This window comes from Miscanthus floridulus, chromosome 7, assembly GCF_019320115.1.
Source record: "Miscanthus floridulus cultivar M001 chromosome 7, ASM1932011v1, whole genome shotgun sequence".
Lineage (NCBI taxonomy): Eukaryota > Viridiplantae > Streptophyta > Magnoliopsida > Poales > Poaceae > Miscanthus > Miscanthus floridulus.
In genome coordinates this window covers 80,207,990-80,224,913 of record NC_089586.1, presented here as the reverse complement: position 1 = coordinate 80,224,913, position 16,924 = coordinate 80,207,990, and the positions used below count along the sequence as shown (strand labels likewise).

The 16,924-nt window shown below is 44.0% G+C and overlaps 1 protein-coding gene across 2 annotated transcripts; it reads left to right on the top strand.

Annotated features, from left to right (window-relative positions):
- The first annotated feature begins 8,760 nt into the window (after positions 1-8,760).
- Positions 8,761-14,715, top strand: LOC136467150 (auxin response factor 7-like). Of its 2 annotated transcripts, none has more exons than XM_066465736.1 (15): positions 8,761-8,999; positions 9,100-9,224; positions 10,292-10,407; positions 10,590-10,685; positions 10,809-10,865; positions 11,062-11,214; positions 11,294-11,378; positions 11,594-11,684; positions 11,787-11,951; positions 12,438-12,557; positions 12,648-12,732; positions 12,854-13,022; positions 13,177-13,646; positions 13,724-13,914; positions 14,019-14,715. In XM_066465736.1, the coding sequence occupies exons 2-15, from the start codon at positions 9,194-9,196 to the stop codon at positions 14,206-14,208; spliced, it is 2,019 nt and encodes a 672-aa protein (XP_066321833.1). In that variant the 5' UTR covers positions 8,761-8,999; positions 9,100-9,193; the 3' UTR covers positions 14,209-14,715. The 2 variants fall into 2 exon arrangements, with proteins under 2 accessions (XP_066321833.1, XP_066321834.1); XM_066465737.1 differs by having other exon boundaries at positions 9,062-9,224.
- The last annotated feature ends 2,209 nt before the right edge of the window (positions 14,716-16,924 follow it).

Sequence of the window (16,924 nt, the reverse complement as noted above, 5' to 3'; positions counted from 1 at the left end):
AACTCCATAGTGAGGAACAATGACAAGAACACATGCTCAGAATCTTATTTATGGCATTTACGACTTGGTCACATATCTAAAAACAGAATTAAAAGGCTAATTAATTCTGGAATTCTAAACTTTAAGTGGGAGCATTTTGGTACTTGTGAGGCATGTATAATGGGTAAAATGACCCATGCGCCTTTTCCAAAGGCGGAAAGATCTAAGGAGCCTCTTGCTATTATTCATTTTGATATTTGTGGAGAAATGTCTACTCTCACTAATGGTCAAAAGCTTTATTTCATCACATTCATTGATGGTTATTCTAGATATGGTTATGTGTATATTCTAAAACACAAGTCGGAAGGGTTTGATGCTTTTAAGGCATTTAAAACTGAAGTGGAAAATCAATTGAATAAAACAATTAAAGTTTTAAGAACTGATCGTGGGGGAGAATACACTTCAGGAATATTAAATGATTTTTGTAAAGAGAATGGAATTATTCATCATTATACTATGCCATATACTCCGCACCAAAACGGTGTAGCCGAGCGGAGGAACAGAGCACTTATGGATATGGTTAGGTCCATGATGGCCTATTCTGATCTTCCTTTATCATTTTGGGGTGAAGCTTTGCATACTGCTGTTTATTTATTAAACCACTCACCATCTAAAGCTGTCACAGTCACTCCTTACGAGTCATGGACCGGAAGGAAACTCTCACTTCGTCATTTAGTTGTTTGGGGATGTAATGCTCAAATTAGAGTGCCAAATCAACATTGTACTAAGTTGCATCCTAAAAGCACACCAGGAATTTTTATTGGTTATTCTACAGAATCAAAAGGGTATTGTTTTATGATCCTGAAAATAATAAACTGGTAGAAAGCAGGGATGCTATTTTTCTAGACCATGAAACACCTCGCCGCACTAAACGGGCAAGGGTGGAATTATTGGCAACTCTAGATGAACCACATTTTGATACATCTAGAATTAACTCGCTTGACGAGGAAAATATAACCCCGGAAGGAAATACAAATCAAACTCCCAACGCTTCTCGCCTTAGGAGAAGTGGGAGGAATACACAGGCACCATCATATCTAGATGAATATTATGTGTTTTGGGGGGAAGTACACTCTAAAATTTCAAATTTAGAGGAAGATCCGAAAACTTATAAAGAAACCATAAGTTGCCCTCAATCAAAACTATGGGTGGAAGCAATGCGGGAAGAATTAAACTCAATGAGGAAAAATAAAGTTTGGGAACTTGTTTCTTTGCCAAATAACCGCAAGCCCGTAGGATGCAAATGGATTTTTAAAAGGAAACTTAATACAACAGGCCAAGCGGAAAAATATAAGGCTAGACTTGTTGCTAAAGGCTTCACACAAAAGGAAGGTATTGATTTTATGTAAACTTTTTTCTCCAGTTGCAAAGTTTTACTTCTATTCGTATTATTAGTGCTTAAATGGCTTATTATGATCTTGAACTCTACCAAATGGATGTCAAAACAGCTTTTCTTAATGGGGTTTTGGAGGAGGAAATATATATGTTGCAGCCGGAAGGGTTTAGGGTAAAAGGAAATGAAAATATGGTCTGCAAATTAAAGAGATCAATTTATGGTCTTAAACAAGCCTCACGCCAATGGTATATTCTTTTTGATAATGCTATCACGTCATATGGTTTTTCAATGACGGAAGGTGATCATTGCATATATACTAAAATTATTGGTAGCAATTTTGTGTTGTTGTCTTTATACGTTGATGATATTCTTATTGCTTCTAATGATAAATCAACATTGGCGGAAGTTAAAGCTTGGTTATCTTCTAAATTTGATATGAAAGATACGGGGGAAGCTTCCTATGTTTTGGGAGTGGAAATTCATGGAGATCAGAATAAACGACTTCTTGGTTTCTCCCAAAAGACTTACCTTCGAAGTGTACTCAAACGTTTCTCTATGGAAAATTACAAACCAGCTAATGTACCTATAATTAAAGGAACTAAACTCAGTGAGGAGTTATGTCCTACCACTCTTGAGGAAAAACAAAGAATGAATGGAATTCCTTATGCTTCAGCATTGGGATGCCTTATGTATGCTATGTTATTCACACGACCTGACCTTGGCCATGCCATTGGACTTCTTAGTAGATATCAAAAGAATCCTGGAGAAGATCACTGGAAATAAATAAAATATGTACTGCGTTATGTTAGAGGAACTTTGGATTATTCTTTATGTTTTAATAGTCACAACCTTCGGCTGCAAGGTTATACTGATGCTGATTGGGAAGGGGATCTTGATGAACGGATATCTACATCTGGTTATATATTCACATTGGCAGGAGGTGCTATTTCTTGGTGCAGCAAGCTACAGCAACCAGTTGAATATATTGCTGCATCGGAAGCAGCAAAGAAAGGTGTATGGCTAAGGAAATTTCTGGTAGCATTGAAGGTCGTGGAAAGTGCATCACAACCTGTCACTATTTTTGTGATAATATGTCAGCGATCAAGGTTGCTAAAGATCCCAAGTTTCATAGTAAGAGTAAGCACATTGAGGGAAGGTTTCATTATATTCGTGATGTCATAAACAGACTCAAGACTATTCGTTTGGTGTATTTGGCTAGTACTAGTATGGTCGCAGATCCACTGACTAAACTACTTAGTCAGGAATTATTTTCTAAGCATATTAGAAATATGGGACTTCAGGTTATTGATTGAGATATTTCAGCCAAGTGGGAGATGTTGGATTTTTTATGTATGGCTTTCAATATTTATTATTACAATTATTTATGACCTCCATGTGTGGAAATACTATTGATATATGTGGTAGATAATTAATAATGAACTCAAGGAATTTGGCCCTCTTATGAGCCGTACTGTTTCAGCGAAGGAACAATGTCTTTCTCTCACAACAAATTAGCAAACAGTACTTTCAGCCATGGCTTTTCAGCGAAACGAACATGGCCTTTATACTCGAGGTGTCGAGGACGTTTGTGCTGGAATACAGTATCGAGGAATAATTGAGATCGACTCTACTGGAATATATATTATGTACGTACGTATTTTGCCCGAGTACAGCACAACGGAAGAGCTGGGTTTGTTTTGCAGGATCGGCTCTACATGTTGTTGACCCACATAATTAGATTGGAATAAATCTCACATATACAATCTAATTATGACACATGACTCACACATGTGTGTTAGGGACTAATATATTTTAGACTCAGAATACTGGCATGTCTGATTATGGTTGGTGATATGGTTAAGGAGTCACACGATTTCTCGGAACACTGGTGTTATAACACCGGGAAGTAGAGTCTATAAATAGGTCCCATCCTCTAGCCTCCTAATGCACTGTGAGCGGCACCACGGAAAAGGCAGAGGAATAGAGGGTAGACCACATAGCCCACAAACCCTACATATACTACATTAAGGTGGTGTTTAAAATTCAGGGAGTAAAGTTTAGAAATGTTACATCGGGTGTCACATCGGGATATCACATGAGAGTATTCCGATAGTAATAATAAAATAAATTATAGAAGTTCTCAGTAATCCACGAGACGAATTTATTAGGCCTAATTAATCAATCGTTAGCGCATGTTTACTGTAGCACTATATTGTTAAATCATGGACTAATTAGGCTTAAAAATTCTTCTCATAAATTAGTTGCAATCTGTGTAATTAATTATTTTTAGTCTATATTTAATACTCTATGTATATATCCAAATATCCGATGTGATAGAGAGTAAACTTTAGAAGAAAAATAAACAATGGACTAGATAATTGTAATGTGCTGTGCGGTTCAGCAAAGTACAAGCAACCTGCTACCTGTATTTCTCTCTAAAAATATACTGCACATGTGTAGTCCATCCATCTATCTATATATCTCTGCTTGCACTTGCACGTAACTAAGCTTAAGACCTGGCACTCGGCACGTAGGCTGCGTGGCAACTGGCACGTCAGATGGATGGATGGCGACGCGGAGCAGTCCACGTGCCTCGGCTGGCGACCACCCGTGCAGCGAATCTCGTCACCGACGCGTGGGGCCACCAGTGTTCCATGGCACCCTGTGTCCTGTGCGTCACGCACGAACGCTGAATGCGATGCGCCATGCACCTTTTGACCGCCCAAAAGTACACCGGCAGGACAGGGCCGGAGCGCTAAGCTGATCTCCATCGCTGTCTCTGAAAAATCTCACTACTCCCTCTGACGTTACCTCTATTTCCATCTCTAAAGAGGAATATTCTATCCTAATCATCGTACTTTATACACGTTTCTTCCATACCCATGTTATCTCAATCCCATACTCTATACCCAATATCTCATATTTTATTCCTCTCCCTATCCTTTCTCTCTCTCACCAACTCTCTCTCTCGCTACAGTGTTTTAGCGTGCCCCCGCACAGCCGCCGGAAGTAGCATTTCTCTGTTCGGCCGGTAGAGTCGCGGCTGCTTTACAGGCCTGCGGTGTGGGCGCGCCGAATGGTACCGCGTGCTGCAGGCCGGTTTCCAAGTGCGCGGTGCGGTTAGTCTAAGGCTCTAGCAAAAGTGTGAGTTGTGCTTCGCCATACACGTGTGATGTCCGCTCAGCACGGCCACGAGGTGTGCTTGGCTGGTGGAATTTCTGTCCCCCTTTCGTAGGCCCTGCTCCTCCGCTCCCCACCATCCACCAACAATGGAATGGAGTATCCTAATCGACACTTTCACCTTCGGGCTGATCCGGATAAACTAATCTAATCCCACCTTTTCTTTTTAAGACGAGGACGAGGAATATCTTTCTCCCATCCTTAGCGGCAGCTAAACACGTTGGTTTGATTGATTAAACGCTGCTGCTCTCTGCACCCCGTGGAACGCACACGAGCGTGAGCGGTCTACACGGGGTAAGCTTGGAGTGGGAGGCCTGCAGCCAGTTGTCAGGACTCAGGACCATGAGCCACTAGCTACCTAGGGGGTCTTCGTAGGTCGCTGCAAGTGCATATCGTCTTCGTTCCTTGGTGTGGACTTTGGGACGACTGCTTGTCGAGTGGCTGAATTGTACACGCTCGTTGGCGTGTGGAACGGTTGTTCCTCATTCTACCTCCCACTCAAGATTTTAAAAAAGAGACCTATGTATGTATGGTATGGTAATACATACTAGCCATTCTTGACACATAGCCTATGCATCGTGCTTCGCTTTTAAGTACTCGGGGAAAACTACTCTAGATGATGCATCATGCATGGCATGGGCTAAGGTATGTTTGGTCTGGCTGGGTACACCAAAGCGTGCGCAAGGGAGAAGAGAACTAGAAATGGCCAATGCAGTGTACAGTGCGTGGACAAGGACCCTCCCGGCCTTTCCTTCGTCCTCGTTCATTCATCCACCGGTACCTTTCTACTCTACTTGACAATCTCGGTTTCAGCCCGACCTTTATCAGCTAGCCGATCTAAACCCACCAGTGTACAGGCTCAATGGACAGCACCCAGCAGGCCTCGTACAAGAATGCACTGTACACTGTACGCAGAGTGTAAACGCGACAGGCTCGTATCATTTTCGTCCCATCATATGCTCAAACTGCAGGTTGACCAGACCAGATCACACAGCAGGCTGGTGCCACTCAACGGTGGGCCCGGTGCCGTTTAATCAGAACGGACATGGGGTGCTCGCCTTGCCCCTGCAGGCTGCTGCACTGAACGGGCCCGGGCCGGCAAGGGACACGCATTGATGAAGAGCAGCAGACCCGTGCCGCGCGGGGCCCGCACGGCACGTGACCCGTCGAGCGAAAGCCGAAAGCACGCGCCTTGTTTAGATATCATTCAAATTCCAAGTTTTTTCACTCTCTCCATCACATCAATTTTTAGCCGCTTGCACGGAGTATTAAATATAGATAAAAAAAATAACTAATTACACAGTTTAGTTGGAAATCACGAGATGAATCTTTTGAGCCTAGTTGGTCTACGATTGGACAATATTTGCCAAATAAAACGAAAATAGTACTATTTATCAGATTATAAAAAATTACAATCTAAACAAGGCCCCGATCCACCGTCCACGGTACTAGCGACCTGACGGCGTTAGCCCGGAAGGCCCCGCCGCCCGGTCCATCCAGTCTCCAGTGCATGCAATGCAACCCGACCAGCACCAGCCTCGCTCCACTCCATCCAGCCTGCCCTGCATGGACCGATCGAACGGGTCGGGTACGTGCGGGTATCCGTTGGGTCGTGGCAGGTCGCCATCGCGATGGCTACTCACCGGCAAGCGTTCCGCCCCCTGCGACTGGTCATCCCATAAACCATTTCCGGTAGCTCACTAGTTTAGTTACTAACCTACTGATGACTTTCGTCCTGTTCGTTTGGCTTACAAATCGTATTTTTTCAGTGAACGAACAATATTTTTCTCTCATAACAAATCAGTCAACAGTAGTTTCAGTCATGGCTTATCAGCCAAGTAAACAGGATATCTGTAAGCACGTATAGCTAGCAATGCATAGAGGCTATTTGGTCGAAGCCGGAACCCACGATGTGAGGCATGGCAATGCGCTTCGGAGAACCAAATAATAATACTCCTACTGCCATCGCAAGAAAATGCATGCACCCCTCTTTTCCATAATGGAGATGCACGTCGATAGAGACGCCTGGAGGTCCAGAGTAATCTGATTTTAGAGAGAAACGTGTGCCGCTAGCCATGGTTGAAAGGGGCAGGCCTTTTTTTTGGGCGAGATGGGCGTACTTAGCGAGAAATAAGGCACGAGAATGACTAACTCAAAAATCTTTCGGTACATGAACAGGCATATCGCTGTTACGTGGAATCAAATACCATGCCGAGCGTGACTATGGAACGATTCACAAAATCTTTTAGTTTTGAGTGAGAAATGTGTGTCACGAGTCTCACACTAAAAATACAGATATCACTACTTATCTTGTGGAAGCAACCCCAAAGACACAGAGACCTATTTTTAGTTTGGGAGATGTCGTATACCATTAACTATATATTGAAAATGAGTAGGGAACACAAGAGTAAACTAGATAATATTTTGTCCGAGAGTGCTAGAGAAAGATATGAGGTGACTGAACATTCCTTAATTGCACATTCCTATATGAGAAATGTTATCTTGTAGCTAGTCCACAACACATGAAAGGTGACAACACACCTCACGGAAAGAAGGACAACGAGAAGTGCGGTAGATACTCAAAATATTTCAGTGCTGACGTATAGTTGTTAACATGGATTTAAACACCACCACATAGTACGTGACTATTGGTGATTCCAATGTTCACAAAAATCTTTTAGTTCTTAGTGAGAAACAGGTGTTGCTAGCCTCACACTAAAAAGAGAAATACAACTATACATCTTTCGAAAGTGACTCTAAAGACGCATATCTTTTTTTTAGTTTGAGAGAGGTGCATGCAGAGACGTGTCACAATGGACATGGACTAAAATATCACACACAATGATATCTTTGTGCGGAGAATGATGTGGGCTACAGTTGAACATTACCCCGACCGTGTGTTCCCGGCTGAGATCCGCCATCCTATGGCCCGCAACGTCATAGGCGATGTCGGGGATCAACACTAGGGTACCTGAAGAGGAGGAGCTGATAATCATCAACATTGATTCATCCGAGCAGTCAAGAGCGCGACTACAGCTCCAACCGACCCCCAGGTGCGCAAGCTCCGCCTCGCCCGGCCTCTAAGTGGTAGCGCAGGGATGTTAGGAAAAGAAAGATTTGTGCCTTGCTGGATCGTCCAATTCTATATTCATGTATATGTAGGCGGAACTGGACAACGATGTGGGGGACGTCTCCACGTGCCACGAGTGGAGGAATTCTGAAAAAATTTGGATGGTTTGGAGGAATGGAAAACACTGTTACTGATGAAAAAAGAAGCGGATCAAGCCGGGTTTAAGGGCACGCGAACGGGGCCGTATGAAAAAAGAAGCTGTGAGAGGAATGTTGTATCTGCGCTGCGACATGGCTTTGTTCAGGGCAAGCCATCACGCGTTCAATGTCGTCATTCGTCAACCGGCAATGTTTCGTGTGATCAGTTAGCAGTAGGCTACGTCGGACGGTGCTTAATCTCGTGTGACCGGAAGAACATATATCCGAAGTGCAGCCAGCACGCGAACCCGCGAGACTTCAATGGCTATAGTTATGGACGCCATAATGGACGACTTGGGTCCCATTATAGATAATGAGATGCAAAGTTAGTGTTGATAATGGTTGTACTGTTTTCCTTTTGCATGCTCAGAGCGCGCGTTAGGCACATGAACTCATCGGTGTATTTCTATGGATATATGATGCTATGTGAATATCAAAGCAAATTGTATTCTTTATTCAGTTTTGTTTCAAAATTTGTGTATTCTTTAATCTTTTTTTCTCTCTCTCTCTCTCTTGTGCACTGGTGGTAGAAAACTTCATTTCCATACATTTCTCCTTCTCTTTGCATTTGAACAAGTATACGAAAGAGACAAAGCTTTAAAAATCTACATGGGAAATTAGCCTTTACAAACTCTAACAATGACCGTAGCTAGGGTAGCCTCTAAATGAAGGCAAACGAATACACATATATCGGACAACACGCACAGCAAAAGAAGAGGAGAGACGAAAAAAAGAGCCCATTTTCACTGGGGGACGCAGTCGCCGTGTACGCGTAGCTGCCCCCTGGGCACTCCACCCCACGAAACCGATCTCACTTCGGCAGCCGTTTCGAAAAACCGAAGCGAAAGGTGCGGGTGCTGTACGCCTGTACCGCGCTGCCTGCCTCCCCCTCCTCTGCAGGCCCCTGCCGTTCTGTCCGTTGCTTCTCCGTTCGCGCTACTACTACCACTGCGTCTAGTAAAAAACCAGCGCCTCCTCCGCCTCGACTCCAAGCCAAGGCAACCCAGCCAACCCGCCCGGAGCAGCAAAGCATAGGCGCTCGAGCGCGCTCACTCACGAGCTCCCCTACCCGCTCCCCCTCCTCGGCCGCCTCCGGCCTGCCGCCGCCACCTCCGCCCGCCGAGCCCCGGCTCCCGTCCGCAGCCGCCACGTGCGACGACCTCCCCTGCTCCTGAGAGTAAGATCCTCACCCTTCCCGCGCTCCGGCTCCTCCGCTTACCCTGAATTACGCGGGTTCAGGGGGTGTAACGGCTACCTCGCTGCTGCTGCGCGCGCAGATCTGCGGAGCTCGGCATGGGGTGACCAGATCGGGGCGCGGCTCGGTGCTCTCCAGCTGAATTCTGCTCGCGGCTCGTCTCGGAGGCAGCGGAGATGGCGGACGCAGGAGTGGCGCGCGGTCCAGGTTCGGTTTCCTTCGCCCTGGCTGCTACCTTCCCTTTTTTTTTTCTCGGCCTGTGTTGCTTCGGCTAGGCCTTTGTGTGGTGATAACTGCTGAGCTGGTGGGTGGGCGCTGAATCGATGAGAGAGCAGAGGTCTAGAGGAACGTGGACTTAGGGAGTTGACCCCTCTCGTGTGTGAGGGAGAAGAGCAAAGTATGGAATTCGGTACAATTTGGGACGGCTTTGCATTTTTTTTCCATAGGCGGGAATGCTTTTCTTCTTAACTTTGCAATTTGTGGTGCAGTCTGTTGCTTTTTTGACCGATTCATGGTTGAATTTGCTCCCATTTTTGCTGGTCTGCCTGCTTAATTAATGGTCTGTCTGTGTGTTGTTTTTATGCATGCACCAATTGCATCCGTGAAATTTGGGGCGGGGAATGTGTAATTGTTTAATTGTGGATCTGGAAACTGGTTTCCTTTTCAAATTAGTAATCACGGCGCCTTCCGATGTAAAATTTCCATGCTTAGGTGACAATTGTTTCTACAACATAGAAATTGTTTCTACAACATAGATGGTCCTTAATTCTTGTATATGTTATAGGATTGTTGTTTTGCCCGACAATTTGCAATTTCGCTGTTCTGCAGTAATTGTACAAAACAGGATCTGGGAAATTGGGCTCAGGGGAAGAAAGATGTATAGTTGTGGATCTGTAAACTTATTTGTGTCAAATTAGTAGTGCATTCCGTTGTAAAATCTGTATGGTTTGCTCAACTATGTGAAGTACTTGTGTGGGTATTTAATTCAAATCAAAGGGGCTCAAAACATCTGGTTGTAGCAGAGTTGTACCAATGGCTTGCATGTGAAGCATTTCCCTAGAAACAAATATGATTTTTTATTGGATTTGTGTGGATGTTGCTTCATTAGGATTATGTCATTGATACTCAATTAATTCATTATAAAAATAGACTAATTATGCTGTAAAATTTACAAAATAAAAGGCTGGCGATGCTTTGTTCAGGGAACTCTGGCATGCTTCTTCTCAACTTCTCATGAACATTTCTCCTTAACCAAATCAAATGCCTTTGTATAGGGAGTGCTAGCGATGCTTTGTTCAGGGAACTCTGGCATGCTTGTGCTGGGCCGTTGGTCACAGTGCCTCGCCAAGGCGAGCTGGTTTATTACTTCCCGCAGGGTCATATGGAACAGGTATATCTCGTTGTAGTGTGCCACAGTTAAGGAATTGAATGCTTATCTGCGTTCTGTAGCTATTAATATTCTAATAATATTTCTTGCTCCATTTGTTCAAATGACAGTGGTCTGTTCTGCGTTAATTCCGCTCTTTTTATGTAATCTTGTCATTAAACTGACGATAAAACATCTTTCTATAGCTTGAAGCATCTACAGATGAACAACTTGATCAGCACTTACCTCTGTTTAATCTTCCACCCAAGATCCTCTGCAAGGTGGTCAATGTAGAACTTAGAGTAAGTCCTCTATTCGTTTTACTTTGAGTAGTCCCCCTTTATGCAAACTTCACTGAAATGACAATTGCCCACTAATAGGATCAATCCTGTACTTTCCCTTACTGCTTTACCTCTGGAATGCAGGCTGAAGCTGATTCCGATGAAGTTTATGCTCAAATTATGCTGCAGCCAGAAGCAGAGGTGAGTAGGTTCACTCATTTAATTTCTTGTGGATCTCGATCCTCTCATTGAGTTATTGTCTGTTTCTTTGTTTGTGCAGTATAGTACTGTATCTCACATCATGATCTTTCGTTTTCGCAATCAACTTCTCTAACTATATTGCATAGTCAGTATTACATGTGTATGTGTTGACTTATTTTCCTAATTCGCTAATTAGCAAAATGAGCCCACCAGCCCAGATCCTGAGCCACCCGAGCCTCAAAGATGCAACGTCCATTCCTTCTGCAAGACCTTGACTGCTTCAGATACAAGTACCCATGGTGGATTCTCTGTCCTCAGGCGGCATGCTGAAGAATGTTTGCCCCAACTGGTTAGCGTCATAATATATAACATACCTAGGCATAGTATTTGAGTTATAGCCTTTTAAGTGGGATGATTTTTATTTGTAGGACATGACTCAGAATCCACCATGGCAAGAACTGGTGGCAAAAGATCTCCATGGAAATGAATGGCATTTCCGTCACATCTTTCGAGGTTAGTTTCTGATCTCAATGTACCAGTTAAACCTACTTTTAGTTTCCTAGTATTCTAGTGCTGTCTTTATAGTTCTGATGTGGTATTAATTTTGAATGGACTTAGTTCCCCTGATTCAAAAACAAATTTCCTGTAATTATTTTGATCACAAACAATGATGTTTTCATAATGATTTAGGTTACAATGACTCTTGAAGTATTTGCTATTTCTTTCAGGGCAACCAAGGAGGCATCTACTTACGACAGGCTGGAGTGTTTTTGTTAGCTCAAAAAGATTGGTTGCTGGTGACGCGTTTATCTTTTTGAGGTGTCACAGAATTTCATGTTGAAGCTGTCTTGCACATTTGAATTTGTTTCCTGGCTCTGCTGAATTTCTGGATCAGCCCGCTAACTGTTCTTCATCTAACAGAGGTGAGAACGGAGAGCTGCGAGTTGGGGTAAGGAGGCACATGAGGCAACTAAATAACATGCCGTCTTCGGTTATCTCAAGCCACAGCATGCATCTTGGAGTCCTAGCAACTGCATCTCATGCCATCTCCACTGGAACTCTCTTTTCTGTTTTCTACAAACCCAGGTTTGATCCATTTTATTTTAAAACTTCCTTCTTGGAATCCTTTGAAGGGCGGGCCTGGTGCAAGCGGTAGAGTCTTACCGCCTGTGACCGGAAGGTCCTGGGTTCGAGTCGCGGTCTACTCGCATTGCACAGGCGAGGGTAAGGCTTGCCACTGACACCCTTCCCCAGACCCCGCATAGAGCGGGAGCTCTCTGCACTGGGTACGCCCTTCTTGGAATCCTTTCTTTACTCAAGACAATATCTTTTGTTGGGTGTACTATACTTTGTACATGAACTAACTGTGCTGTGATCAAGTATTGATTTTGCTGTGGTGGTGGGTGGCGGCTTTGATGCCTATCCAGCCTCACACATGAGACAGTTTTCTTTGTTCACATGAGTTGTGTTGTTTCTTGTGCTCAAATTATATTGTCCTATTAGGTTTGACATGTGGAAATGCATTGTTCGTAAACTTGGAAACTTACATTGTCCATCTTATTTGGTCCACAGAACAAGTCGATCGGAATTTGTCGTTAGTGTAAACAAGTACCTTGAAGCTAAGAATCACAAGATGTCTGTTGGTATGAGGTTTAAAATGAGATTTGAGGGTGATGAATCTCCTGAAAGAAGGTATTCTACATTTTATATTCCATAAATAGTTATTTCGTCATATATTTCAGAGGTGTGCCTATTATAACCTTCTTCCTTAATTGTTTACAGATTCAGTGGGACAATTATTGGTCTGGGAAGCATGCCAGCTAACTCAACATCTCCGTGGGCTAATTCTGAATGGAGATCTTTGAAGGTAATCAATATTTTTCTATTTGTGGACACAATTCCACTTTTACTTTGCATTTGCCTCTGAAATATTGTTACAATTTATATGTGTTTTCCAAGACCTCAAGCCATGCTCTCATTGCTGACAGGTCCAATGGGACGAGCCTTCTGCTATTCTGCGTCCAGATAGAGTTTCACCATGGGAACTGGAACCCCTTGATGCAACTAATCCGCAACCACCTCAACCTCCTTTACGGAATAAGCGTGCACGGCCTCCTGCTTCACCTTCTATTGCTCCAGAACTTCCTCCAGTTTTTGGTATGTGGTTGCTAAGCTGATGTGCCAAATCATCCCTCTGCTTATGACAACGATACTTACTATAGGGACAGAGACCTTATGTTTTCTACTGTTTTGTTCACATATTGGCTGGCTTGCAGACCTAATCTCCTGATTCTCTTCTATGCCATCTTAGGTTTTTGGAAATCCCCAGCTGAGCCTGCCCAAGCTTTCTCATTTTCAGGACTGCAGCGAACTCAGGAATTATACCATTCAAACCCCAATTCAATCTTCTCATCATCGTTGAATGTAGGATTCAATTCAAAGAATGAGCATTCTACTCCAAACAACAATCATTTGTACTGGACAATGAGAGAGACAAGAACTGAATCCTACTCTGCTAGCATTAACAAAGCTCCTACTGAAAAGAAGCAAGAATCTGCTACTTCTGGCTGCAGATTGTTTGGTATTGAGATAGGTTCTGCAGTATCACCAGTGGTTACTGTTGCTAGTGTTGGTCAGGATCAGCCACCTGCTCTCTCAGCAGATGTTGAATCTGATCAGCTGTCACAACCATCCCATGCCAACAAAACAGATGCCCCAGCGGCAAGCAGTGAGCGCTCTCCTAATGAAACAGAGAGCCGGCAAGTCAGGAGCTGCACCAAGGTGATAATAGGTTATGAACATTTTAACTTGCATCCTTTATGGTGATCGAGTGTAACTAATAACTGTTGTCCCTGCAGGTAATCATGCAAGGAATGGCGGTTGGCAGGGCAGTGGACTTGACGAGGTTAGATGGGTATGATGATCTTCACCGCAAGTTGGAGGAGATGTTTGATATCCATGGAGAGCTTTCTGCCAACCTCAAGAAATGGAAGGTTGTTTACACAGATGATGAGGATGATATGATGCTGGTCGGGGACGATCCATGGAAGTATGTACCCTTGTCCCTTTGCACTAGATTCGTTAGTGATGGAACTTTTGAAGTCCTTAACTATGTCATCGATTGAACTCGGGATTTTCTTTCTTTCGTTCCAGTGAATTTTGCAGGATGGTAAAAAGGATATATATTTACTCTTATGAGGAGGCCAAGTCTTTGACTCCCAAAGCGAAACTGCCGGTCATTGGTGACACCATCAAGCCAGACCCAAGCAAATTGTCACCGGAATCTGACATGCCACAGAATGACTCAAACAACAATGCTCCCGTTGCTGCTGATAAGGATTGATGAATGCTAACTTGGCTCTATCTTTTCTTCCCCTCTTGGATGTTGGTCATGGGAGGCAATACCCATGCTCCTTGAGACTGCTAAGAGTTATCTGTTTTATTGCTTCGCGGGCCCAAAGGACGCTGCCCTGCATCATCTGCCTCGGTCTGGAATGGCTTGGACCAGCTGTGGTCCTTTACCAGCAAGGAATGGCTGGGAGGGGTAATGCATACCGTTCCGTGTGTGGCACCCGTGTTTTGTTTGCCGTGTTTGGTAGGAGGCATGGCTTATTGCCGGGTACTTTGGTTTTGGAGACTGCCACTGACTGCTGTCGTCTCACTGGCCGTCGGCGGGCCGCTGCTCTCACCTCTAGTAAATAGGACTTATGTACACAACTATTTTGGTAGTAGCAGTAGTAGTATATGTATATCATCGGTCATGTTGCTTGCTACATATACTCCTATATATCATCCTCCGTAGCTGCTATTTCCCGTTTTCCCCTCCTGCATTTTAATCCCGGCTTGGTGGTATCTGATGCTCTGGTGCAAAATGTCTCTGCTCGTTCCAACTGCACGCGTGCGGACTTGCTGGGTGTCGTGTGTGCTTTCGGTTGGAACATTGCTGCCACCGCCCGGCATTTGTGCTTTCTTGGTGCTGTGTGTCTGCCCGTCTGTACAAGGCATCTGTATTCTGTACATATATGAACCAGTGACATCTGTAATGCCTGGGATATCTGGTTTGACGTGACGCTGATGCCGGCGAGGCCCTTTCTGTTTTATGCTTTGCCTGCGTGGAAGAGGCATGCGCCTCGTGATGGCGACTGGCGATGGACCTCATGATCTTTCTACCACCGGTTTCCATTCCGGTCTTCCGGAGGAAGGCTTATCGGAATGATGGCTTCGGCCATAGCTCGCTTAAAGCCTCGTGCATGAGGGGCTAGGGGCATCTGTTTACCAAAGCAGAGGCTGAGAAAGATTTGAGGGCTTAGACCCGGAATGCAAACATTGTAGGGGATCAGAGAGATTTGATTTTGAGGGCTTTGTTGTAACTTGTAAGGGGCACTTGATTTTCACCACTCTCTTGGAGTGTCCAATTACTTGTGCCCATGTGGTACAATCCGAGTCACTGAAAATGGACAAGAATAGCAGACTGTGTGCTGCTCACTCACATCATAGGGATGGAAAAAAATTGAAATGGTTGAGGGGACCTAAGCATTGGATTTTTTTTTTGCAAAATTCAACCACCTTTGATTGTGTCATTTGTGAATAAGGTGGAAAACATGGCCTTTCAAACAATGGGAATGCCCAGGGGCTCAGAGGCCTTCTGATAGAAGCGTTTATTTTCTTTAACAAGGCAGCATTATATTAACAACACTGTTCGTTACAGATTATGGCCCGGATCATCTCCGGAGGCTCATGCAACCAAGTTTCATATTGAACTGAACAGACGTTTTAGCTAAAAGATGAGCTGCCTCATTACACTGGCTACTGACATGTACAAAAGAAACTTCAGGATTTTCACTAATCAGGTTTTTAACATCCTGAATGATGACACCAACATGAGATCTATCAACCCCCTTGAAGTTCATTCTTCCTGGTAAAACTTTGACAATCAGAAGTTACAATGATTTGCCTGAGATTATGCTCCATAGCAAAGGAAACAGTTCTTTTGACTGCAATTGCTTCAGCTAGTTCAGGATCCTCAATTCTGTGCACTAGCTGACAGCAATGCACTAATGCAGCACTAAAAGCACCCTTGAGCACGTAACACTATTCCAGCCCCCATGCAGGAAGGATTTTTTAATATTGCTGCATCAACATTGAACATCAAACATCCATCCGGCGTTGGAATCCATTTTTGGACAGACTAATCAGATACACCTGTGTGATGTTGGTATTTTAGATATGTGCAGCAAAGACATCTGTGTATAAGCTATCGCCTTTTCTGCAATTACCTTGGGATGAACTCGGCTTTCACCATAGCGTACTGCATTTCTTGCCTCCCAAATATGCCAAACAGTGATAGTAAAAGTGGTCTTTTGGTTATCAGATGCATCATCTAAGAAATCAAATAACCACTGCTTGATACAGATCAGATGCTTTATATTCAGTGTGAGGCCAAAACACCTTTTTATCTCATGCCAGACCTCAGATACATACGGGCAGTGACGGACCTAGGTTTTTACCTCTGGGTATGCGCAGCAAAAAAAAATTCTTATACAATTCGGTAAACAAAAAAAAAATTCTTATGCAATTTTTTTTTTACATTGAAAATTTCTACCTATCTCTATGACTGGAGTATGCGAGGTCCGTCCCTGCATACGGGCATGTTAAGATAGCACGCTCCACAGTTTCTTCCCTGCCACAAAAGCAGCACACATGAGATGCAGGTATGTTTCGATGCTTCAGTTGAGTGCATGTTGGCAAGCAGTCCTTTGTGCTAGCGCCTAGACGCCTAGTGCTACCATGTAATCATGCGTGTACACTACCAGCACAAAGTGCAGAATCAGTTGGATGGTGATGGCATCCTGGCGTGCGGTGGTTAGAGTGTTCGCGTCGATGTCACGGTGGTTGTTTTGCTGCTGCTGCTTGGGGGCTATAGCCAATGTGTTTGCTTTTTTGGTGTGCACACTCAAACCTTGTTTGGGCTATGCCATTCCATCATTGCATTTGCTCACCCAGTCGAGCCTGCACAATTGGATAGGCCTCTTTTGAGGCATGACTGATGTTTGCACACT